Below are 26,390 nucleotides of genomic sequence, written 5' to 3'. Positions count from 1 at the left end.
CTGTGGCCAAAGTTTGGAATCCTCCTCCAGAATTCCCTAGGTCCAAGGATTTCTCAGTGACAAAAGCTGCCAGGACAAACAGGTCTGGATGGCTTGGCCTCCCAGGAGCCTTCTCTCTCTGCTTCTGCCCCTGCAACAGTGGGGCTCTGGGCTTTCCTTCCTATGGAAAAGAACCGTCCTTCCTAACAATGCAGAAATGGCCAAAACCGGGGTTCCACCTCCCAGATTCCCTAAATCCAAGGGTTGCTTTCAGACAAAAAAATACCAGAACAGAGAGGTCTGGCTGCCCTTGGCCTCTGATGGTCACCTTTCATCTGCCCCTGAAACACCGGTGTTCTGTGCTTGCCTTCCTATGGAAAAGAACTGTCCTTCTCCTCCAGGCAGCCAGGTCTGAAACTGGCATTCCACCTCTAAAATTCCCTATATCCAAGGACAAAATCTGCCAGCACCATCTGATCTGGCTGCCCTTGGCCTCTGGTGGCTGTGGCTCATCTGCCCCTGCAGCACTGGGGCTGGGTTGTTCCCTTCCTGTGGAGACCATGGTGGCACGGTGAGGACCTGGTGGAACCATGGAGTCCATTGTGAAACTCTGGGGCCACGGTGACACCACGGAGCTCCATGGAACCCAGAGACCACCATGACTCTGTGGGGCCTTGTGGAACCGTGGAGACCATCCCAACCCTTCAGGGCCTCGTGTCACCAAGGGGGCATTGTGACACCTCAGGGCCTCCTGGAAGCAAGAGACCATTGGGACACTGTGGGGATCCATGGAATGAGGGGAACAGGGAACAGGTCTGGCTGGGTTGGCCTCCCAGGGGCCACCTGACAGGTCTGGCTGATCTTGGAATGTCAAGGACTGCTTCTCATCTGCCCATGAACCACTGGGGCTCCGTGCTTTCCTTGCTATGGAAAATAACTGTCCCTCTTTTCAGACATCCATGGACAAAATTGGTACTTCCCCTCAAAAATTTCCTGTATGCAAGGGTATCTGCCAGAAAAAGACCTGCCAGCTCTGGCTGGCCTTGGCCTCTGATGGTCGCATCTCAGTTGCCTCAGAAGCACTGGGGCTCTGTGCCTTCCTTCCTGCAGAAAAGAACTGACCCTCTTGTCCAGGGGCCATGGCAGGAGCTGGAATGTGGCCACCAAAATTCCATCTATCCTAGGATTGCTCCCAGACAAAAGCTGCCAGGACAGACAGTTCTGCCTGGCCTTGGCCTCTGGTGATATGAGCAGAATGTTTTCCTTTGCAAACACCTTGGACAGGGCCCAGAGATCTCCCGAGCTGGGTTTTGCAGGCCTCAAGAACATAACCCACGTATGGAGGCTGATGTGCCTGGGCTCAGCTGTGAAGAGACTGAGGACAGATCAGGAGTGGCCTGGCAGGGCTTGAAAGGTGGATTCTAAAATGGTGGAGCTTTTCTCCATAGTGGGAATCAGGCAGGGAGAGAAATTATGCCCCAAATGCAGCTGGGGAAGTCCAGACTGGACACAGGAGGAGAAAGGAATTTCCCTCCCAGGGCAGGGCTGTGGTGCAACACGTCCCCAGCAGGAGCCTGGAGCAGCCCAAGGCTTTGTGTGGCCAGGCAGGGGCAGCAGGAGGCAGAGCTGCCAGCAAAGGAAGGGCCAGCGAGGTGGGGCAGCTGGGGGTGATGACAGCCTGCAGGGACAGAGGCGCAGGGCGGGGACACCGTGGGACAGCCTGGGCTGCAGAGGGCTCAGGGATGTGCAGCAGCTGCAAGGCCCTGACAGAGCCAACCTGTGCAGCCCTTTGGCCATGGCTGCTGGCCCTGGGCCTGAGGCCACCAGGGGACAAGTGACCCTTGCAGCCCTGGGGCCTCAGTGCCTCCTTGTCCCTGCTCAGCAGCCTGGCAGGGGCCGCCCCATGGTCCTGCCCTTGGCACTGCACATCCCCACATGCCAGTGCCCATCCCGGGAAGAGCCCTGAGCAATGAGGGAGGGACAGGATCTGCCTTGCCAGGGGCTGGGGCTCAGGCCTGGGCCCTTTGCATTCCTGAAACACATCCAGGTTTGCTCAGCACCAGAGACACCTTTCCCTTGCTTGTGCCCAGCTGTCATCACTGACTCCAGTGTTCTGCTCTGACGGGAACCTGGGGAAACTTTCTCAGTCCTGTTCCTCAGTGGGACCCATTAAAACTTCAAGAAACTTTGGAGTTTTAATTTAACTTTGAGTTCTTTAGAAGTTTTTTGAAGACACTCTCAGGGACTGAGTCTGATGTAAACAACACCAAAGCCCTGAGAGGGTCATTAAAGTTTTCCTATTCCAGTTGTGGAGAAAGATTTCAATCTGCTTGTAAGAAATACACATTCCTGTTTTAAAGCGTGTAATTTATTACATTTCTCTTTAGATCAGAGGCTATTCAGCATTCTATGATTGATATTGACCCAGGGTCTCCCCTCAGGAGCTCTGGCCTGCTCGGAGAAGCTGTGCCCTGAGCTCTGGCCCAGCGTGGACAACCTTGCTCCACATTGCCCCAGCCCATCCTGTGTGTCCTCACTCACCTGGGACCTGCTGTGCCTGCAGAGCTGGCTGCACCCAGCCTAAGAAGGGCTTTCCCTTTTTCTATGTTTGGAACAATCTAAAACCCCTGAGTTTCCCCATTGTTATAAATGAAGATAAGAACTAACTTTCTATCTGTTTACCTTCTTACAGTTTTAGGAATTCCCTGATGCATGCCATTGTTAATTCCACCCCTATATGTATCTATCCTTATACCCAGAATATGTCCCCCGTTAATTCCCCGAGTCTCTGTACCCCCTCTTGTTATAAGTGCCTCGTTAAAACTCCTTATATAAGAAATCATACCTGTTAGTTTCCCTGCTTTTAATAGTTTGAAGCCCCCTTGTCCCTTCCACTGCGTCGGGTAATTCCGAGGCTGCTCCCAGAGACTTGCTCCCAGAGGGGGACTTCCCGATTCCCAGAAGGCCGAGCGAGCACAGACTATTAATTACCAGATTCCCGCGCAAACCAAAACGGACTGAGACAACGAGCCAACAACCGGGACAATAAAAAGACTTGTACCTGCATGTCAGGAAAACTTCAGAAAGCTGGGGAAGACCCTTAGAATCACCAAAGCTGGTTGCTGTAATCTCGAAGGAGACAGTGCACAGAAAACCCCTAGACCAACGAGCCGCAGAACGAGTCTCGGGACGTATCCCGTGAGGGCGCAGACTCCGACCCTGCCGGAATCGACAGGCTCGCTGACCCCTCCTCTGGGACGTCGACTCGTCTGGGAGCAGCGGTGGCGTCGCGAACCCCGCACCCCCACCCCCATAGGCTTTCCTATTAAATAAAGGCCTGTCAAGAAAGGAGCACAAGGTCTCCTGGCCCTTATTTTTAACATCTTGGGGGCTCGTCCGGGATCGGCCACGCCTACGGAAGCCGGAGAGGACTGGCCACCCTCCTCGGATCTTCGTGGGACTGCTGGCCACATCCGGACGACGGAGGACAGCCTACGGGGAGAATCGACGCCCGAAGAGCGCCGGGTTGGTAAGCCCCCCCCGGCGGCGGGATACGGGAGGCGAGCGAGTGTGTGAGTGAGTGAGACGGGGGCCGGCAGCTCGGACCCCCGAAGCGATTGGGACCCCCTAGTACCGCGGTTCCGGACTCCCGCGAGGGGGCCGGCCGGGAACGGGGGGAAGCGCAAGAGGCCCGATCTAGGGCCCAGAGAGGCGAGTGAGGCGTCTCCCTTCAGGGATAGCCGGGTGGCGGCTTCCCTGAGTGGCAGTGAGGTGAAGGGAGGGAGGACCCCGGGCCCCCGCTAAGACCGAGCCTCACGAGGCACGGGGAGGGAGTAGGGGCCAGGGTGGGCCCCCGGGACCTCCGCTAGGACCCGGCCTCATAGGACAGGACCTGGGAGCGGCTGAAAGGGGATAGCGCTGACCCCGCTGGGATCAGGCTCCAGGTTTCTGGGAAGGGGGGTTGAGGACTGGGGGGGGGATTAGCCCGCTAGGACCCCACTCCAAAGCCTCCCGACCCTAGGGGTAGCCGCTGGGACCCAGCCTGAGGGAAAGGGCGTGGGAAGGGACCCCTAGGTTTTGTTAAGTTCAGGCAGTTCCCTGGGGTGAGGGCCGTGAGAGAGGTGCGAGGAGGGAGTAGGCAGGCAGTTCCCTGGGGTGGGGGCCGCGAGAGAGGTGCGAGGAGGACTCAGCCTCTAGGCCAAGACCCAAGAGGAAAGGGGGACTGCGGAGGCTCCGCTAGGACTCGGTCTCTAGGCCAGGACCCAAGAGGAAAGGGGGACTGCGGAATTTTTTGTTTCTGTGGACCGGCCAGTGATAGGCCACAGGAGGTAGACTTTTTTTGTTGAACTTTAGTTATAAGAGGAATAATTTTAGTTTTTGTTTGTGTTGCCCGTCAGTTGTTTTTACGTTCGGGTAGGGGCACGTTAGTTTTTTTCGGAATGGGACAGTGTGGCGGTAAAGAGCTTTCCCGCGGAAAGAAAATGAAGAGGGTTAAGAACATTCCCCCGAACAGCCCCCTCGGGAGAATGTTAGATGATTGGGAGAAGAGTGAGGTAACGCGGGAATTGGATAAGATCAGGATGGTGTATTTTTGCATGGAGGTCTGGCCAAGGCTCGACATCGGATGGCCGTGGTTCGGGTCAACAGACACATGGATGTGTGCACAGTTAAGAGAAAGTTTAAGCACACAGCCCGAACCAGATAGAGAACAGTTAAAGTATGCAGCTTGCTGGGAAAGGAAAAGATCTGGTGCGAGGCCAGCAAAAATGTGTAAACTAAAAGAGAATAAGGAAGGAGCAGAGGAGGAACGGGAGGGAAAAAGTAAAACCTGGGACCCTTTAGATCACTTACCTCCTCCTCTTGCTCCAGACCCCCCCTCGCCACCCCGAAATCCTATTCCCCTACCACCTCCTCCTAACCCTACCTCCACTCCTCTGTCACATCCTCAAGTCCCGCAATCCCAATCCCTCCAGTCACCGTCTACTACATCATCACAGGTGACTCCCTCCGCACCCCAGACGCCCCTCGCTCTGACCCTTATCCCTATAATATCTCCTCCTTCCCAGAGTCCCCATTCCCTACCTCCATCCCCTACTATTCCTATAACCTCTGTCCCCCTGGTTCCCGAGAGCCAGAACCTGGTTTCCCCGTACCAAGCCCCAGTTTCTCCTCCAGTCCCTCCTCCATATACCCTAAGTGCTCTAGTTCGCTCTGAGCAGTCCCCCTCTCCAGGAGTAGTCCCTAAACCTCCTCCCCAGTGGGAGAAATCCCAACCGGTGGTACAGGACGGAACTGGACCCGAGACACCACCATTCTCGCGGTCCTTTCAGGAGAATACGAGAGATGGGAAACGAATGTCAGGATATGCCATAATAAAGGTGTGTGGTGAAAAGGATCTAGAGGTCCTAGAGGAAGGGAAATTGCCGGCGCATTGGTCAGCACAATTATGTGAAGTGTACGCCCTAAAGAGGGGATTAGAACTCCTGGGTAGGAGGTGCGGAACTATCTTCACAGACTCTCGGTATGCCTTTGGTATAGTCCACACCTTTGGAAAAATTTGGGAAGAAAGAGGCTACTTAAACTCTAAAGGGAAGGACTTAGCCCATAGGGAAATTATTCAATCCCTCCTAGAGGCGTTGCAAACACCTGAGGAGATTGCAGTAGTCCATGTGAAAGGGCATCAAAAGGGGAATTCCCTAGAAGCGAGAGGGAACCGGGCGGCAGATTTAGCTGCCAAAAGAGCGGCCCAGGGCCCAGAAGAATCAATTAAAGTCCTGAAGCTAACCAGTACAACAAGAACAGGCGGGGAAGAGCATACTCTGCAGGAGGAATTAATATTCACTGAGCGAGAACAGAGAGCTATGAAGGATTTGAAATTACAACAAGGACCTCAAGGAGAGTGGAGTCTCCCAGATGGGAGAAAGTTTATATGTAAGGCCCTAGCTAGGAGGCTTTTAGCTGAAATGCACCAACTTACTCATTGGGGAACCCAGGGACTCTGCGATCACTTTCTGAGAAACTATGTGTGCATAGGGGTGTATGACATTGCGAGAGCTGTCACTCAAGGGTGTGTAACGTGCCAAAAAGTTAACCAAAAAGTAATGAGGAAACCCTTATCAGGAGGGAGAGAATTAGCCGAGAGACCATTCCAAAATGTCCAGATTGATTTCACAGAAATGCCTCCAGCAAGGGGGTATAAACATCTCCTAGTAATTGTAGATCATCTGACCCACTGGCCTGAGGTTTTTCCCACCCGGAATGAAACCTCAGGGACAGTAGTGAAAATTCTACTGGAAAACATTATCCCCCGATATGGGCTAATCAATAACATCGATTCTGACCAAGGCCCTCACTTCACAGCCCGCATTTTGCATAATGTCACCGAAGCTCTGGGCATTAAATGGAGATTACACACCCCGTGGCACCCTCAAAGCTCCGGCAGAGTCGAAAGGATGAACAAAACCATCAAGACAACCCTCACAAAACTAGTTCTAGAAACAGGCTTAGACTGGGTACGGTGTCTCCCTCTGGCGCTTTTGCAAATAAGGACCCGCCCTAGAGCAGACCTAGGGGTGTCTCCATATGAGATGTTGTTTGGCCTCCCATTTCTAATCTCTCCTTACAGCACCGCTCAATATGTGGAGGGGGAAGAGGCCTCCCGAAAGTACTTAGAAACCATTGTGAAAACCCTGGAACAACTCAGGAAAAAGGGATATCTCCCCCAGACCCCTCCTATAGATGTATGCACCCATAAAATCAATCCTGGTGATTGGGTCCTAACTAAATCATGGAATAATGCTCCTCTTACTCCCCGATTCGAAGGGCCATATCAAGTCCTGCTTACCACCCATACAGCCATCAGAACTCTGGAAAAAGGGTGGACACACATCTCGAGAGTCAAAGGGCCTGTGAAACCCCCGAGTGAGGACGCTGATCTGGCAGAGACCACCCCAACCTGGACTGCTTATCCCGCTGGGACTTTAAAGGTGAAACTGAGAAAAACGCCCAAGGACTAATAACAGCAAAACCAGACCAGTAATTTCTGCTGCCAGATTAACTCTTATAGACTGAAATAGTTATAAGCAAAAAGGTTTATAAGTTCCCCTAATATGTTTAATTGTTACTGATATCTCAAGACCCCCAAGAGACAGCTCCACTTCCCTAAAAGTATATCATACATCTTTCCTGGGACAAGCACCCCTTTAGGAGAAATAAATTCCAAAAGAGGGAAGACGGGAGGGAAGCAGGGAGGATAAGAATTTGAAAGACTCTAAGATCCAGCTCCCCTGTACAGCAAAAATCATTCCAGGAGGCAAGACCGGGGGAGGTCGAGGATAATGGCTCCTACCGGACTCCTGAGAGGAATGAGTCAAACCTCCATGAAGGCACTAATGATAGTAATTATGTGCTTCTGTGGCACAGGAGGGATAGACTCCTGTATTAAGTGTTACCATCCTTTATATAACGGGGAGAACCTAGAGTCTCTAATCAGAGTGCATAGTAATCTGAGTCCTTCCTGCTACAATCAGTCACAATTGGAAACCTGCCAAGAGGGAGGGAAGATCTACGGGATTACTAGGAACACAGCCTCGTTTAGGCAAAGACTCCTGGGGGAGTGTCCCATGAAAGATACCTGGCTATGCTTTGAAAGAAAAGAGAAAACAAAAGGGGAAATAGACATCATCAAAGAAAAGAAAATAAACATAAGAACCAGTAGCACAGAGTGGGAAGGGTTAAGTAATAAAAATCTATTTATTGATTTAATAGAAAGAATCAGTAAGGAGTTGAACATTACCAAGTGCTGGGTTTGTGGGAGCACCCAAATGTCAGATGTGTGGCCTTGGGAAGGCATAAGCCTCAAACCAAGAGAAGTTTTAGGAATTACCCTGCTAGGGGAAGAACATATGTTGCCAGACTATAGGAAGAAGGAAAAGTGGGAATTAAAAGGTGATATAATCGGAGAAGAATGTATTCTACGAACAGGAAACCAGTTTCGCACCTCGGTGGGCAAGATAGCCTGCAAAAGGTATCTAATAACAAAAGGAACCCCTTTTCTCACTCGATGGGTCCCCCAAGAACCCAACAGATATTGGAGCCTAAACAAAAAGGCAAGAGGATGCATATATCATGAGGGATATCGTTTGTTCGAATGCGCAGAAAAAGGGGCAAATCCCTTTCAGGGAATACGCTCCATCTCAAAATATTGGGAACTTCCGCACGTAACTGATGAGAGCTTTTGGAAGGCTCCAGGGAACCTTTTTTGGATTTGTGGGCAAGCAGCTTACACTCAGTTGCCGGGAGATTGGACGGGCAGCTGCACAATAGGAATCATAAAACCATCTTTTTTCTTACTCCCAAAAGAAGCAGGTCCAGGGTTGGGAGTCCCTTTATATGATAATTTAGAGAATCATACAAAAAGAAAGAAAAGGAGTCTAATTGACCTAGGGGCAACCCAAGAATGGAAAGGAGAAACCTGGACTCCAGAAAGAATAATCAGAACTTATGGGCCTGCCACTTGGGCACAGGACGGCTCGTGGGGATATCGAACCCCTATATATATATTAAATCGTCTAATAAGACTACAAGCCGTAATAGAGACCATTTCCAACAGAACAGCCCTAGCCCTAGAACATATCAGTGACCAACTCTCCCAGACTCGAACAGTGGTGTATCAAATAAGGCTAGCGGTCGATTACCTATTAGCAGATGAAGGGGGAATATGTGGGAAATTTAACACCACCGAATGTTGCCTGGAAATAGATGATAAGAGTGAGGTCATCCGTAACATCTCCAAAGAAATTAGAAAAATTGCACATGTAGGAACTCAAGAATGGACCCCATTAATTAATTCAGACTGGTGGGATAATTTTTGGTCTTGGAAAGGTAACTGGTGGAAAAAAGCAGCATTCTTTATTATAGCGGGGTTAGCCGGACTGTTATTCCTTCCCTGCCTCATACCCTGTTTAAGCAGAATAATTATATCTATAATTCAATCTAGCCATATAATTCCCACTACCTTAGAGACTCCTCAAAAAGATAAGCCAAACAAAATGATGACGCTAAAAGGTGCAGAACAAGGAACAGCTAGAGAAGCATATGAACAGTACCAAAAACTAAGAAAAATTTACTGCCAGGAGCCAGAGTTAAAAAAATTGACGCGGGCTTACGCCCGGTCAAAATAAGAGAGGGGGGAGTTGTTATAAATGAAGATAAGAACTAACTTTCTATCTGTTTACCTTCTTACAGTTTTAGGAATTCCCTGATGCATGCCATTGTTAATTCCACCCCTATATGTATCTATCCTTATACCCAGAATATGTCCCCCGTTAATTCCCCGAGTCTCTGTACCCCCTCTTGTTATAAGTGCCTCGTTAAAACTCCTTATATAAGAAATCATACCTGTTAGTTTCCCTGCTTTTAATAGTTTGAAGCCCCCTTGTCCCTTCCACTGCGTCGGGTAATTCCGAGGCTGCTCCCAGAGACTTGCTCCCAGAGGGGGACTTCCCGATTCCCAGAAGGCCGAGCGAGCACAGACTATTAATTACCAGATTCCCGCGCAAACCAAAACGGACTGAGACAACGAGCCAACAACCGGGACAATAAAAAGACTTGTACCTGCATGTCAGGAAAACTTCAGAAAGCTGGGGAAGACCCTTAGAATCACCAAAGCTGGTTGCTGTAATCTCGAAGGAGACAGTGCACAGAAAACCCCTAGACCAACGAGCCGCAGAACGAGTCTCGGGACGTATCCCGTGAGGGCGCAGACTCCGACCCTGCCGGAATCGACAGGCTCGCTGACCCCTCCTCTGGGACGTCGACTCGTCTGGGAGCAGCGGTGGCGTCGCGAACCCCGCACCCCCACCCCCATAGGCTTTCCTATTAAATAAAGGCCTGTCAAGAAAGGAGCACAAGGTCTCCTGGCCCTTATTTTTAACACCATGAAAACAGACACCCTCCTCAGGTGTGTGCCAGCCCAAGGTGCCACCAAAACTCCTCCAGACCGGCCCAGGGCCAGCTGTGAGGGTGGATCATCAGCCCCAGCTGCACTGGGCACTGCAAGGGGCTGTGGCCATGGGCACTGCACTGACCCCACTGCTGGGTTTGGCTGCCACGGCAGCCCTGAGAAATTAAACTGTCCTTGGAAACACTGGGGAGGACTGGGACATACTGGGGAACACTGGGAATGCTGTGGGAGACACTGGGACATACTGGGAGTGATCCTGTGGGGCACTGGGACAGCCTGGGAACATGAGGAATGCTGAGGGGGAATCTGGGTGGGCTGGGACACACTGGGACATACTGGGAGTGAAACTGTGAGTGAAACTGGGGGATACTGGGACAAACTAGGGACATTGTGGGGAAGACTGGGCAATACTGGGGCATACTGTGGATGACATTGGGATGAACTGGGAGGGCCTGGGAATGAACTCAGGTGTATTGGGAGGGACTGGGCTGTACTGGGAAAGATTGGAGGGGAACTCGGTTTCTACTGGGCTGTACTGGGGATGAACTGGGCTGTGCTGGGACGGCCTGGAGGGGCACTGGAGCTGTACTGGAATGGGCTGTTCCCGTCCCCGCCACCTCCCATTGGCGGAGGGTCCCGCCCATCACTGCTTCCAACCAATAAGCGTCAGGGATCATGGCTTTGGGGGCGGTGCCTGGGGTCTGCGCCATCTTTTCTTTTGCCTACAACTCCCATCATGCCCCGCAGCCCCATAGAGCCCCATTAAAGCCGGGACTACAACGCCCGTCATGCCCCGCGCTCCACAGAACCCCGGTACCGCCCCCATCTGTCCCATCAGTGTCCCCCAGACCCTCCGGGATCCCCAAGTGCCCTCAGCGCCCATTCGGGACCCCCTAAAACCGTCCTCGGATCCCCTGAGTGCTCCCAGCCCCACAGGTGCCCGGTACAGCCACTTCTGGGAATTCCTCTCCTCTCATCCCCCGCGGCCCCAGAGCCCCTCAGAACACAGTTCCGCGCCTAAAATTCCTGCCGCGCCCTGCGCCCTGAGGAACCCGGGTAAATCTCCCCAAGCTCCCCCGAGTGCTCCCCCGGACCCCGAAGGGCCCCAAATTCCCCTCGCTGACCTCCAGGGCCCCGGACCCCCGAGTGCTCCCCCGGACCCCGAACTGCCCCTCAGGATCCCTGAGTGCCCCTCCAAGCGCCCGCCCGGCTCCCCCAGGGGCCCCCAGACCCTCAAGTTCTCTCTGAATTCCCTCCCCAGACACAAAACTGCCCCAAATGTGCCCAGAAATGTCTCCGTGGGCGCAAAGTGGCCGCTTTTACCCTGTCTGTGAAAATGATAAAAATGATGATAAAAATAATACAAATAAAGGAAAATACAATAAAGGGGGTAAAATCAATAGCCAATAGTGGTCAATGAATTAATGAAGGGAATTGTGTTACTTAGAACCAATGACCAATCCGTTTTTGGTTGCAAAAAACATACAGAGATTTTTTTATAGAAGCATTAAGATGAAATGCTAAAATATAGAATAATATTTTTATGCATAAGCAAAATAAAATTTTAATTATTATTATCAAAAATCAATCAGTTTAATTAATTTAATTAAAAATTCACTTAATTTTAATTATGAAGAAAAATGCACAATTTTTAAAAAATGTTTTGGGATGTCAGTCCCAGGTGGGCAATATCAGGGGGTAAGGGGATGTGGTAAATGGATGTGATTCATGCTGAATAAGTTGTTGTCCTAGACTGCAAGGCAAGATGTATTCAATTGCCATCTGTTAGAGGTTGGTTCACTGCATTGTTTATTTTATCTTTTTATTTTCTTCCCTAATAAAGAACTGTTATTCCTGCTCCCATATTTTTGCCTGAGAGTCACCCTTAACTTCAAATTTATAGCAATTTACAGGGAGGGGGTTCTACATTTATTTTTTTCCCCATTTCAGGGAGGGTCCTGCCTTCCTTAGCAGACTCCTGTCTTTGCAAACCAAGACAGATTTTGGCACCCAACGTGCAGCTCGAGGGCACAGAAACAAAAAAGAGAATAACAGTTCTTGAGTAATCCAATTTCTGTGTGCTGCTACAGAAACCTCGTTCAGCGGCACCCTGTGCTCCAGCCTGCCCTGGTTTGGGTGGCACGGAACCGTGGCTGCATTTCTCCATTTGCAGGCCCTGATCTAAACACGGCTCCTACAGCCAAGGCTGCTGTGGCTGTTCTCCGGTTTGTTTTATGGGTGAATAAAGGGAAGAATTCATGCATCTTTAACTTCCTCTGGGAAGCAGGCACATGGATTCACAGCTGTCACACACTGACTGTGTGCTTTTGGGGTTACTTTAATAGTGGCACCTACTGTGAGGAAATGACACCGGGGGAAATTTTCTCCCAAGCCTTTAACCATCTCTTTGGGGCTGCCCCACCAGTTTGTGAAGGGCTCAGATCCACTCCAAATACCAATGATATCATACAGGGGCTGTGTTGCTGTTAGCCCTGTTCTATTTGGCACTGAGAGACAAGGGAAGATTAACCTGGAAAACCACCCTGACACCCAGCCCAGAACCTGACACGGCCCCAGAGACCAGGGATGCTGCTGCCCCAGAGCCTGACCCTGCCCCACAGCCACCCCAGATATGAACCACCCAGACTGGGTGGGGGTCTGGTGAGGGAGATGCAGGAGATGCTGAAGGAGTGCATTTCCCCAGCTGGTGAGAAGCCCTCCCCCTGCCCCAAAAAAGGAGAGTCTGATGGGGCAGCAGTGGAACCCACAGATGTTAGAACTGTCCAGGTTCCAGCTGAGCCACAAAGGCAGCCACAGCCAGCAGCAGTCGCCCCTGTGGAAACAAGGAGGTCTAAGATGGAATCAGAGCACCCAGATAAGGGAAGGCCCTCACAACCCATAGGGGAACTAAAGGTTGCGATCATCACCGAGTCCCTGACGCACAAAAGTCTCTGTAACCTGCACAAGGACATTGAATGACGGAGACGTGAAGCTTATACAACCTGACTGCTTCAAGTCTGAGACCTCATGGGTACAGGTGTCCAGCTGGATGGTGGTGAGGCAAGGAATTTGGGACCCTTAACCCAAAGCTCAGGTATGAATCAGATTTTTGTAAGGGAGCCAGGGTCCCTTTCCCTCTGGGAGTGGATTTTAATGAGTGTCAGAGAGAGGTTTGTCCACAGGGAGAGAATGCAGGAGCACCAGCACAGAACGTGCTGGGAAACCCTTGAGGAAGGGATCCAAGAGCTGAGGGAAGTGGCAGCATTGGAGGTACTCTTTGGGAGGGATGGACAGCATGATAATGACCCCGACAAGGTCAGGTGCACAGAGCAAATGCTGTGGAGTCTGGCAAGGCTGGGGCCATCTCAGTACACCACCTTCATTGCCACGATCAATGCCGATAACAGCCGAGAGACAGTGGGCTCTGCTGCCAGCAGCTGAGAAATTGTGAGAGTATGATCCATGGCCCAGTGCAGGCTCATGGCTCTGCTGTGGGCAAGGAACTCAAAGAGGAGATGAGGGAGATGAGGGTGGAGGTGAGGAGGAACAGTTCCCACATTGCCCCAGTGCGAGTCACAGGCCCCAAAGTCAGAGCCCAACGTTCCCCAGCCAGAGAGAGAGGGTACGCCCCACGGGCTGGCCTGGGGTTCTTTCTGCGTGACCATGGGGAAGACATGGGAAGGTGGGATGGGAAACCCATTTCTGTCCTGGCAGCGTGGGTGAGTCAGCTCAAGGAGGGAAGCACTGACCAAGGGAATTCCAGTAAAGTGAAGGTAGCCTCAGCCTCCCATGACCGAGCTGCCGGGTATGATCTGTCAGATCTCCTTGAAAGTACCTATACCATGTGGGCTTAGGAAAGAAATAATAACCAGTGTTAGAGGGGCCCTGTCTCTAGCCAGGGAGAGGCACGGGAAAACCGTGTCTTCTGGACAGTGTGGATCCGATGGCCTGGCACATCAGAGCCACAAAAATATGATGCTTTAGTTGATACTGGTGCACAGTGTACTCTGATACCATCGGGACATGTGGGGGCAGAGCCTGTTTCCATTGCTGGTGTGACAGGGGGATCACAACAATTGACTCTGGTGGAAGCTGAGGTGAGCCTGACTGGGAAGGAGTGGAAGAAACATCCTATAGTGACTGGCCCAGATGCTCCGTGTATCCTAGGCATAGACTTCCTCCGGAACAGATATTACAAAGACCCAAAGGGACTCAGGTGGGCTTTTGGCATAGCTGCTGCAGAGGCAGAGGACATTAGGCAATTGAACACCTTGCCTGGACTGTCAGAGAACCCATCTGCAGTAGGACTCCTGAGGCTGGAAGAGCAACAAGTACCAATTGCCACCTCGACAGTGCACCGCCGGCAGTATTGAACGAATTGGGATGCCGTGATCCCCATCCACAGAATGATCCGTGAGCTGGAGAGCCAAGGGGTGGTCAGTAAGGCCCACTCACCGTTCCACAGCCCCATCTGTCCTGTGCGCAAATCTGACAAAGAATGGAGATTGACTGTGGACTATTGTGGCTTGAATAAAGTAACTCCACAGCGCTGCTGTGCTGGACATGCTGGAACTCCAGTACGAGCTGGAGTCCAAGGCAGCAGAGTGGTACGCCACTGCTGACATTGCTAATGCGTTTTTCTCCATTCCTCTGGCAGCAGAATGCAGGCCTCAGTTTGCTTTCACCTGGAGGGGCGTGCAGTACTCCTGGAACCGACTGCCCCAGTGGTGGAAGCACAGCCCCACCATCTGCCATGGACTGATCCAGGCTCCACTGGAAAAGGGAGAAACTCCAGAACACTTGCAGTACATCAGTGATATCACTGGTGGGGGAACACAGCAATGGAAGTGTTTGAGAAAGGAGAGAGGATCGTCCAGGTTCTGCTGGAAGCTTTGCCATCAAGAAGAGCAAAGTCAAGGGTCCTGCCTGAGAGATCCAGTTCCTGGGGTAAAGTGGCAAGATGGACAGAGTCAGATTCCAACTGAGGTCATCAATAAGATCACCGTGATGTCTCTATCCACCACCAAGAAGGAAACACAAGCTTTCCTAGGTGCCATAGGTTTTTGGAGAATGCACATTCTCAAGTATGGCCAGATTTTGAGCCCTCCCTACCTGGTCGCCCACAAAAAAACCAATTTCCACTGGGGCCCTGAGCAGCAAACAAGCTTTCACCCAGATCAAGCAGGAGATCGCTCATGCTGTAGCCCTTGGCCCAGTCAGGACAGGACCAGATTTCAGAAGTGTCTTCAAAGTGGATAGACTATATTGAAAACAATGCAGAGAGAATTGTTTTGTCCTTTTAACTTTTCTTATTTATATCTTGATATCAGCAATATCCAATTGATATTGACCCCCAGCACCTTGTTATGCAATCTGAATACATATGAAAATCATGATCCTTCATGGCTAACAATCAATAACACTTCGTCCCTGCCTCCCCCCCGCCACCATTTCCCTCATCCAACCCCTGGCATTCCTATGCATCAGGAATCTTGTGGCCAGCAGGACCAGGGCAGTGATTCTTCCCCTGCGAGACAGAGTGAAAATTTAACAGGGTAGAAATCCATTTGGATTTAGGTGAAATGTGCTCCTTTGAGCTTGCTAACATGAGTGAAATATGCTGTTTAGTCTGGTAACTGCAGCACTAGCAAAGTTGCCCCAGCTAAAGAGAAAGAATGCAAATTTCCACACTAAAAAGAGATAAGAAAGACTGCTTGGGCCTTTAAACAGACCACGCAGAGTGACCCAGGAGTTCTTTCTGTACTTTCTGACAAGAACAAGTGTAACTAGCTGTAAGTGTAACATGAAATCATGAGAATGAATATGCATGAACCTATTGTGAAATTCTATGCCTATGGAAATTAATTAAGGGTAATAAAAAAGGTTTGGGACTTCTCAGGGGTGCGCATGTCCATTGAAGGGCAATGAGTCCCTACATGTGTCCAGCGCTGTAAATAAACATACCATTCTTTACAAATCTTTATTGGAATTGTGGGGTTTTTAGTTTTCATCCACATTTCACCTGTGCTGGGCACTGGTTGGGCAGCACCTCGAGTGCTGGGTCCAGTTCTGGGGTCCCCAATTTAGGAAGTGTCCAGGACACTGCAGCACCAAGGAATTCATTGTGGCACTCTGAGGCTTCATGGAACCAAGAGGCCACTGTGACCCTGCAGTGCCTTGTGGAACCATGCAGAGCTTTTTGACAGAGCAAGACCTCGTGTCATGATGGGGCCATTGTGACCCTGCAGGGCCCTATGGAACCGAGGGGCCAGTGCTGCCCCTCAGGAACTCACGGAATGCAGGAAACATGTTTGACACTGTGGTGGCCCTTGGGACCAAGAGGCCATTGTGACACTGTGGGACCAAGGAGAGCATTGCTGCCCTGCCAGACCTCATGGAACCAAGGATGCACTGTGACACTGCAGGGCCTTGGGGGACCATGGTGACATTGTGACACTGCAGGGCCCAAGGATCCAAGGGACTTTGTGACACCAAGGGTTCCCATGGAACCAAAGGGACATTGTGACACTGGGAGGCCTCATGGAATCATGGAGACCACTGGGACACTCTGGGGCCTCATGGAACCCTGGTGACACCAAGTTGTCTAGAAGTGTTGATCTGCTGGAGGGTAGGAGGGTTCTGCACAGGGCCCTGGACAGGCTGGATCCAGGGCCCAAATCCAACAAGGTGAGGTTTAACAAGTCCAAGTGCCGGGTCCTGCACTTTGGCCACAACAACCCCTGCAGCACTACAGGCTGGGGACAGAGGGCTGGACAGCAGCCAGGCAGAAAGGGACCTGCAGGGACTGATGGACAGCAGGCTGGACATGAGCCAGCAGAGTGCCCAGGTGGCCAAGAAGGCCAATGGCTCCTGGCCTGGATCAGGAATGGTGTGGCCAGCAGAAGCAGGGCAGTGATCCTTCCCCTGTGCTGGGCACTGGTTCGGCAGCACCTCGAGTGCTGTGTCTGGTTTGGGACCCCCAATTTAGGGCGGACATGGAGGGGCTAGAGCATGTCCAGAGAAAGGCAACAAGGCTGGTGAGGGGTCTGGAGCACAAGTACTGTGAAGAGCAGCTGAGTGAGCTGGGGTATTTGATCCTGGAGAAGAGGAAGCTCAGGGAAGACAAGGCGGTGTCAGGGCACAGGTTGGACTTGATGACCTCCAAGGACTTTTCCAGCCTTGTTGATTCTGGGATTCTCTGAAACCACCCTTGGAGCAGTTGCAGAAGGAGCCCTGGGCCTCCTCTTCAGAAGCTCCAGCAGCCCAGGTCCCTCAGCTTCTCCTCACAGCCCCAAAGCCCATCCTGTCAGTCCTGCAGAGCCTCTGCAGCTCCTCCTCACTGCCCAGAACAGGGAGCCCCACAGCCAGACACAGCAGCCCAGATGTGCACCCCTGGCCTGGGGTGCCTCTGGCAAGGGAGCAGCACCAGGCACTGCAGGAGCCTGCAGACAATTCCTGCAGCACTTGTGGGATGATCCTGCTCCCCAAGGGATGTTCCCAATGTGCCAAGTCAGGAACTGCAATGGAGAGTGGGGCCAGAGAGGAAAGGGCAAACAGGGATGGTCTGTGTGCAGAGGAGGGAACAGGGCTGGGCAAGAGGAAGAAATTTGTATCAGGAAGAGTAAAGAAAGCAAAGGTGAAGCCAAGGAAATGCTCAGGGCAGTTTGGGGGTGGCTGCCAGGCAGCCCTGGCTCTGAGCAGCAGCGTCTGCAGTGGGACAGGAAACTCCCAGCTGATGGGAACAAACTTTCTGGCTGACTGCAGAGGCCAGGACAAAGCTGAGTGGTTTCCCTGGTGTCCCCAGCCCTTCCTGGCCCCAAGGGCTGATGGCATTTGTGCTGCCTCAGGTTCATGTCCCCACTGCACCAGCATGGGGGTGCTCCTGCCTGCTGTGTGCAATGCAAACAGGGGCTGCTGAGCCAGTGCTGCCGTGTCTGTGCCTGCAAGGATGTGGCACCTCTGTGAGCTGGGGGAGAGGCCAGGGCTGCAGAGGGGGGATGTTGTTGGCAGCTCCATGAGGACGCTCTGGGACGCTGCCCTGGGCTGTGCAGCGCACTGGGGATGGATCAGCCCCTGCTCTGCTGCTCCTTCCCGTCTCCCCCAGGGCCCTTGCAGAGCACCAGCCGTGCTGTTTGCCCCCAGCCTGCCCACGGCCAGCCTGGGGCTGCTCACGGGGGTTTTATGTGCTGAACATTGGCCTGGCCGTGTTCTTGAGAGAGCCTGGGCAAGGAGCCTGGAGCCCCCAGGCCCTGGCCTGAGGCGTCAGCGCTGCCCCAGCAGTGCCCATGGCCTGTCCCTGCTGCAGCCCCGGCACTGCCACCCCCAGGACTGTGCCCGGCCCCGAGAGCACTCAGGCCCTGCAGCAACACCAGGGCCACCAGGGCAGCGGGGCAGGGCCACGGGAGCAGCACTGGCAGCACCAAGTGCTGCTGCTCCTGGGCACAGCTGCTGTGCCAGCCCTGATCTGCCCCAGCTCTGCACACAGACATTGCTGCTGCAGCTCCAGAGAAGGCAACAAAAGGGCATCTCTGCAGAAAACTGTGCTGGGACATCCTTTAGTTCCTTTAAAAACACTGAGAGCACAGCCCCTCAATGACACAGTCTGTGGCCACAGGGAAGGTGGGGAGAAATAAAATGAGAAATGACACAAATAATGACATTTCTTTGTGGACAACATTAAAATGTAAAACAAAGAAAAAGAACCTCCAAGAGGAAAACAACAAGAAGTATCAAAGATAACTTTTATTACAAGTGATTTCCAGAAATTGGCCTGCACTTTAATGTTCCTGAAAGCATCCAGTCATCTGTCTCCACACTGCAGCCTTGGGCTCCTGGTTCCTCAGGCTGTAGATGAGGGGGTTCAGGCCTGGAGGCACCACTGAGTACAGAACTGACAGTGCAAGATCCAGGGATGGGGAGGAGATCAAGGGGGGCTTCAGGTGAGCAAACATCATAGTGCTGACAAAAAGGGAGACCACAGCCAGGTGAGGGAGGCAGGTGGAAAAGGCTTTGTGCCGTCCCTGCTCAGAGGGGATCCTCAGCACAGTCCTGAAGATCTGCACATAGGAGAAAACAATGAACACAAAACAACCTAGTCCTAAACAAGCAGTAACTTCAATGAGCCTGAGTTCCCTGATGTAGGATTTAGACCAGGAGAGCTTGAGGATCTGTGGGATTTCACAGAAGAACTGGCCCAGGGCATTGCCATGGCACAGGGGCAGGGAAAATGTATTGGCTGTGTGCATGAGAGCATTGAGAAAGGCACTGGCCCAGGCAGCTGCTGCCATGTGGGCACAAGCTCTGCTGCCCAGGAGGGTCCCATAGTGCAGGGGTTTGCAGATGGACACGTAGCGGTCGTAGCACATGATGGTCAGCAGGAAATACTCTGCTGTGATGAAGAAGAGAAAGAACAAGACCTGTGCAGTACATCCCTTGAATGCGATGTTCCTGGTGTCCCAGAGGGAATTGTGCATGGCTTTGGGGACAGTGGTGCAGATGGAGCCCAGGTCGCTGAGGGCCAGGTTGAGCAGGAAGAAGAACATGGGCGTGTGCAGGTGGTGGCCGCAGGCTACGGCGCTGATGATGAGGCCGTTGCCCAGGAGGGCAGCCAGGGAGATGCCCAGGAAGAGGCAGAAGTGCAGGAGCTGCAGCTGCCGCGTGTCTGCCAGTGCCAGCAGGAGGAAGTGGCTGATGGAGCTGCTGTTGGACATTTGCTGTGGCTGCACATGGGCACCTGTTCATGGAGAAAGGACAGTGAAGAATTAGAGGCAATGCCTGTAACCAAAATCAAAGACATTTCCCATACCCCCTCCCCTAGAACACACATAGACAGTCTTTTGTGTTCTACAATTCTGGGGTTTTCTTCATAAACACCCTTATATGAGTACTGCTGTTCCTGGAAGTCAGAAATCCTCAGCATTTCTGCTTCACTCAGGGAGAAATGAATAAGTTCTGTGCAGCAAAGTGATGAGAGGAGAGTGAGGGGAGATGCTCTGTCATTCTGACCTCTTTAGAATTTCTCTGGGCTTTAACCTTTCTCTGGATTAGGATGATCAGCTTCAAACATTTTCCCTAAAAAACCCCCAGGTACTGCTGAGAGTAGATGGATCCACCACAGCCCAGCTGCACATTTGTAGGCAAGGACTCACATTGCTCATTTCACCAACCCAGAAGCATTTTCAGTCTCAGAACACTTCTGCCTTTCCCCATCAATCTTATAACTCAGAGATGCTCTAGGACATGTTTGCACCCTGGATTGAAGCTCACAGCTTGGACTGGAATCTCAGGGACACTTCCAAGTGTCCCTCTGATGGCACTGGATGAAGGGAGGTGCAGCTCCTTCCCTGGCTGCACTGCCAGCATTGCCCAGAGCCGGGCACTGGGGACAGCTGTGTCACCCTGAGCCAGCTGTGCCCCCTGCCAGAGCCCCCAGTGCCGGGCAGCTGCTCCCAGCCCTGTGCTCTGCAGAGGGAACTGGGCCCGGGGCTGCAGAGCTGCCCCACGGCTCTGCTGCAGCTCTGCCTGCACAGGAGGGGCTGCACGCCTTGGAGCCCCGGCCCTGAGGGCAGAGGCTTGGCTGGGGCACAGGAGGGAGGGGGCTTGTTCAGAGGGAGGGGCTGCACTGGAGGGGATCCTCTGGACATCTCTAAACTCTCCCTGCCTCAGCATTTCTGGGTTTTGTTTTCTCTCCTTCCCTGATCTTCTCTCTGCTTCCTGGAGATTTTCCTCCTGCAGGTGTTTCCCTGTGCCTGATCTCTCCCTGCCAGCACTCCCAGACCCCAAATCTCTGTGCCCTCTCCTTGGCCTGACAGAACCCTGCCTGTTTGCAGGGCACAGGCTGGGGGCAGGTTCTGTTTGCAGCTGGGAGAAAGGACAGCTCAGACTGAGCCTGATGGCTCCAGCAAAGGTGATGCTGGGGCTGTCCATGGGCAGAGGGGCTGAAAGCACATTAGGGATCTCCTGTGAATCTCTAGATCACTAAAAGTAACAGTTCAGATACCTCAGGCAATTCTCAAAATTCCTAATCAACCTTTAATATTTATCCCCCATCCCTGCTATTCTCCAATAGTAGAAAACAGAATACAAAGTCTTTGAAATGTCCTCATTTTTATAAAAATCCTTGTCTTGGAAATATTCTATGGAGGATCAGAAGCCCTCACCATGTCAGAGCTCCATGAGCATTTCACGTCCCCTGCACCAGAAATACTCAGTACTCACAGGATCTGTGGGCATTGGCATGTTCCAGCTTTAGGAGATCTCTCCAGGAGCTGCAGCTGCATTGTCCTGCAGCCAGAGATTCCTGTGCCAAGGGCTGGCAGTGATTCTGCCTCAGGCACTTTTCAGCCCCTTCCCAGCCCTGACTGATTGAAGCTCTCTGTGCCTCTGTGCTGTGCCCGGGCTGGCTGCAGGCAGTGCCCTGTTATAGGGAATGCCGCGGGAGACAAGACTCATGATATCATGATCATCAAGTCTCAGTTTATTGTAACAGATTTCACAGTTTATATATGTTCGTTAATTAGCTCATACATATTGCAAAAGCCAAGCTCATGATTGGTTGCTATGTGACTTGTACTATTATCTTTAAAGTATCTTTATGATCGATACATGCCTGTCCGGCTGGCCTTGCAGTTGGAACAGCTTAGTACCCCCTTTGTTCTTCTCTATCTACTTCTACATACCAAGCAGTTTCAATATCCTGCTTTCTGCACATCATCTATTCTTCAGGGCCATGCGAACTTTGCAGCAGTCACGTAGCCCTCCCTATTTGGATTAATTTTACAGTATCATGTCCCTTGTCGTTCAACCATTCTTCTGTCAGGCTCTCTTCATCTCCCCCGTTTTCCTTTTGTACAAGAAGTTGTGCATTCAGCATTTTCTGCACAATCTGCTGCATCAAGCCTTGCAAGCAAGTAAACACACAGGGCAAAACAAGCAAAAGTATCACAATTATGCTTAGAACTATTATGCTGTATTTGATAATGTCTCTTAACTATGGTCCGATCCCCAATCCTTTTAGCTATCTTTTTAAACCTAATCTATCCTCTACCTTTAACTGTTGAGTTAGCTCGGTCAATTTTCGTATTTGCTTATGGATGGATGTAGAGTGATCAGTAAGTTCATACAGCACATTCCTTCAAATTCTTCACAACTATGACCTTGGGCTAGAAGAAGTAAATTAGTGGCAGCTGCTCTGTTTTGCAGAACTGCATGACAGATATTACTTATATTTGTGGCAAGCTCACTCAACATTTTAGATGGAATACTAATTTACTTTTTTGTCCAGTAGGCTAGGATTTTCAATTGTGTGAGAGCTTGCACTGAAGCAACTCGTGGGGTGAAAAATGAGGTTAGTATTACAGAAGTGCACCCCACTTCATATTTCTCATGGTTTTGATTGTTCTGTTTAACATGAAAGGAACAAACTTAATTCTAAATACAAACTATATTTATGATAAACTTAATGCTATGCTTTTGATTATCTAATTGATTGTTCCTCTTTTTCTTTTGCCATTGAAAAGCAATGGTAAAATGAACAGAAAAATCACAGGCATTACTAAAACTCATTAAAACTTAGCAAAAAAGTCTATAACATAATTAAAAACACACTTATGAAAAAACCCAAAGTCTACAATCTTCTGTGGGTGAAACACAAATCTTTGCACAATCCACTTTTGCTGTGCATCCTCTGATTTACTTGTGGAGAGATTAGTGTTCTCTTGAAATTGATAAGTTTAACATTCTTCACTGAAATCTATCTAGATTCTGCACCTGCTAAAACACAAACAAACTCAACACTCCCCACAGGGACTGGAGGGTCCTCTCTCAATTCTGTTTCCTAAAATTTGCATGAAGAAATGGAAATATCAACATCTTTATAATAAACATGAAAAAACATCAAGAACAAAACAATGCATATAGTAAAGAAACTAACAACAAATAAAAATCAATTAGATAATACACAATTAATATTACATATAAAATCACAGTTACCAAGTGCTACACTATCAAATTGTCATCCCAGAGTCTGCAGCAGCTGATAAACCTTAAAACAACAGAGATTTGGATAAAACATGTCCGGATCATGTCTCTCCAAAACTCCCTTTGAGGCTCAGCTGCCCTACATGGTCAAATTGTCAAGCCAAAAGGACTTGAATACTTTTTGATGCAGAAAACACCTGGGTCAATTACACCATCCACGTAGAGCCAGAGCTTGGCCAGAGCTCAAACTCTAATTGGAGGATATGTTTTAACACATTATAAAACAAAAGTCCTAGAAATAACAGTTACAAGTAAAAAACCTTATTATTAAAACTTTATCAAACTATCAAATAATTGAACCTGTCTAAAATCTCTTTCAAGACAAAAATTCTCTAAATACAACAAACCCTTTCTTCAGAAATCTGAAAATTTGAAGTCTGAAATCTTGAACTAAAATTTGGACAATGAATTTTTAAAGGAAGATGAATTGCAGCTGCATAAAAGATTGGATGAGTAGTTAAAAAATCAAAAACACAGGATCCTGAAAAAATATCTTGTAATCAATCACCTAAAGAGACAATAAAACATATGAAAACTGACTGTAAATACTATAACAACACCTTAATACCTTAATGCCTTAATACCTTAATACCTTAATAATAATTCTTATCACAAAAATCAGACAACTCACATTTTATGATCAACCTATTAACAAGAAATGTTTAAAATAGTTTAAGACAATCATTTTAAAGCACTCATATAACATTAGTAACAATCACTACTTATCATTACTTACAAAAACTTAACAATCACTATTTATCGTATTATCTATAAAACTTAAAAATCATTATTACTTATAATATTATGTATAAAAACCCAAAGACAGAGATTACAAACTCAATACAAAAATTCCATCAGGTGACATTTTCTCAACTCTTGGTTTTCAGAGACATTTTTGGTAATTAAATGATTACTAAAATTTCTATCTTTATACAGTGATTTTTATCTATATCATATTTGAAATAACATTGATTCACATAATGTTCAGCCTTTTTGGTATCTTGGAAAACACTCGGTCCTGCTGTACTTTTTCATTACGTCTTCTGACTCTTGTAAGAAATTGGGAAGATGCTGTTGAAATTTTTGCTGTAGTGTTGCGATCCCGCCACCGGTGGCGCTGCTGCTCTCGGCGTTGTCGCTGCCATGGCAACCAGGACTGTGCCGCCATCTCCGCCGCCATTGCTGGGCGCTGCGGGGCGATGAGGGGCGGCGCCGCCTCGCTCCCGTCCTTGTTGTGTCACCTTGTGGATGGGAGAAGAGACACCCCCGCCACGGCCGCGCCCCGCCTGCTCCGGCTCCAGCGCGGCTGAGCCCCGGGAACGCCCCTCTCCCCCCTTGCGCTGCTGCTCGGCAGCAAGGAGCCTTCCGTCTCTCGGCTGATGTCCGCTCCGCCCTGGGCTTGCCTCCGGCTCGGTGCTGGCCGGCCCCACTCTGTCTGGCCCCGCGCCCGCTCCGTTCTACCTGATCCCCGTTCACACAAAGTGAATTTGGGATCCCAGTCCCGTTGCCATAAAGCAATTTGGATCTCAATTTCCAGCACCTCAATGCTACTAGTGTCTATGGGAGGTACAGGCATTTCAGAAGCAGAGATGGGAACGGGAAAATTTGTGAGAACCGGAGGGTTTGGCTCACTGGAGAGAAGCGAGGGTTTACATTCCTTATTTTTCTCCAGAGCTGTCCGTATCACTTCCACCGCCCTCTTTTCTGCCTGACACATTAACAATTCGTTATCAACCACTCTCCAAAGTTTACTCATTTTCTTGCCCGGTTTATCCTCATCTAACACTAATTCCCACAACTTATCCCTATATCTTCTCCATTCTGAAAGTTCATGAACACTATGGGGGTTAATGAAAAAGCCGTAAGACTCAGCATGATGCAATAGCGAAGGGAGATCCTTATCTAAGTCAATCCCCCTAATCTGCCTTTTTCTAAGAGAAGCACTAAATAAATCATATGCTGCTTGCCTTTCCATGATTACGTCGGTACCGTTGCTGGCTCCTTCAGGCTTCGGCAGCACGTATCGGCTGAGCCCGCTTCTACGGTCACTCAGGGCGCGGAGAAGAGCGTTTCGCCTCTTCTCTTTATTTTCGCCGTCCTTCCAGCCGCAGGACCCGAACCCCAACGCAGCACCTCTCTCGCCTTAGGCTCGGATCAGGTCCCTGCTTTCGGGAGCCAGTTGTTGGAGGGATGCCGCGGGAGACAAGACTCATGATATCATGATCATCAAGTCTCAGTTTATTGTAACAGATTACACAGTTTATATATGTTCGTTAATTAGCTCATACATATTGCAAAAGCCAAGCTCATGATTGGTTGCTACGTGACTTGTACTATTATCTTAAAAGTATCTTTGTGATCGATACTTGCCTGTCCAGCTGGCCTTGCAGTTAGAACAGCTTAGTACCCCTTTGTTCTCTATCTATTTCTACATACCAAGCAGTTTCAATATCCTGCTTTCTGCACACCATCTACTCTTCAGGGTCATGCAAACTTTGCAGCAGTCACGTAGCCCTCCCTATTTGGATTAATTTTACAGTATCATGTCCCCTGTTGTACAACCATTCCTCTGTCAGGCTCTCTTCACATCTCACGCCCCAGAAGATGTGTGGCTCATCCCGCACCTCTGTACCTGCCCCTAAAACATTAGTGTCTGTAACCCCATTGGCCCATGCCTTATCCCAGCCCACCTAGGAGCCCCTGATAAGGGGGCTCCGAGAAGCCATGCGGCCGCTTGGAACCTCTTCTCGCTCTTGGAACTTCTCCCCTCTCTTAGAACTTCCTCCCCTCTTAGAACTTCTCCCTCCCACCCTGGGGCTTCCCCTCTCCTAAACCCTCCTTTTGTCTCTCCACTCCCTTGCCCGCTTAAACCCGGCCACATGCTACGCCTGAGAGCACGAGGCTCGGACCTTCCTGCACCCCCAATAAACCTCTTTCCCCAAGAGCAACCTTCAGAGATCTCTGCCTCCCTCCACCTACACCGTGCTGGAGCGTGGTCATCCCGCATTTAGGTCCCTGGGCTATTTGTTTATTGAGTTGAAAAGACTAAAGTGGTTTCAGTGGTATAATATACACATCGCTTGTCAGGTTGAGATCAAAGCAGCTTTAGCTATAAGAGAATAGAAGATGTCTGCACTTGGCAAACTCTTATTTTTCCTCCACGTATGCTGTACATTCATCAAAGAGCATCTTCACAAGTCATACTTTCAGCTGTCAGCCACTCCTAAAACTATTGCAGCTGCCTTCCTTTCTTCCTCAAAAAGATAGAATGGGGCTTTTTTCAGCCCCAGCCATCCTTCTCACTGTGCAGAGATAGGGACTGTGCAGTGCCATACAAGTTCCTCAGCCTGGGGACAGGTGCTCATTCTCTCCTGCCCCCAATGGTGTGAGTAACAAACTTGCAAGCAGG

General features: G+C 50.3%; 1 protein-coding gene across 1 annotated transcript; it reads right to left on the bottom strand.

The window, feature by feature from the left end:
* Positions 1–18,399: 18,399 nt before the first annotated feature.
* LOC146766102 (olfactory receptor 14C36-like) lies at positions 18,400–20,245 on the bottom strand. The gene has a single exon (XM_085591052.1). It carries the CDS (start codon positions 19,651–19,653, stop codon positions 18,721–18,723), a length of 933 nt encoding a protein of 310 aa, XP_085447178.1. The 5' UTR covers positions 19,654–20,245; the 3' UTR covers positions 18,400–18,720.
* Positions 20,246–26,390: the final 6,145 nt, after the last annotated feature.

Source organism: Lonchura striata, chromosome 13, assembly GCF_050655825.1.
Source record: "Lonchura striata isolate lonStrDom1 chromosome 13, ASM5065582v1, whole genome shotgun sequence".
In the NCBI taxonomy this organism is placed as follows: Eukaryota; Metazoa; Chordata; class Aves; order Passeriformes; family Estrildidae; genus Lonchura; species Lonchura striata.
The sequence above is the reverse complement of the archived record's forward strand: the minus strand, read 5'-3'. Positions and strand labels throughout refer to the sequence as shown.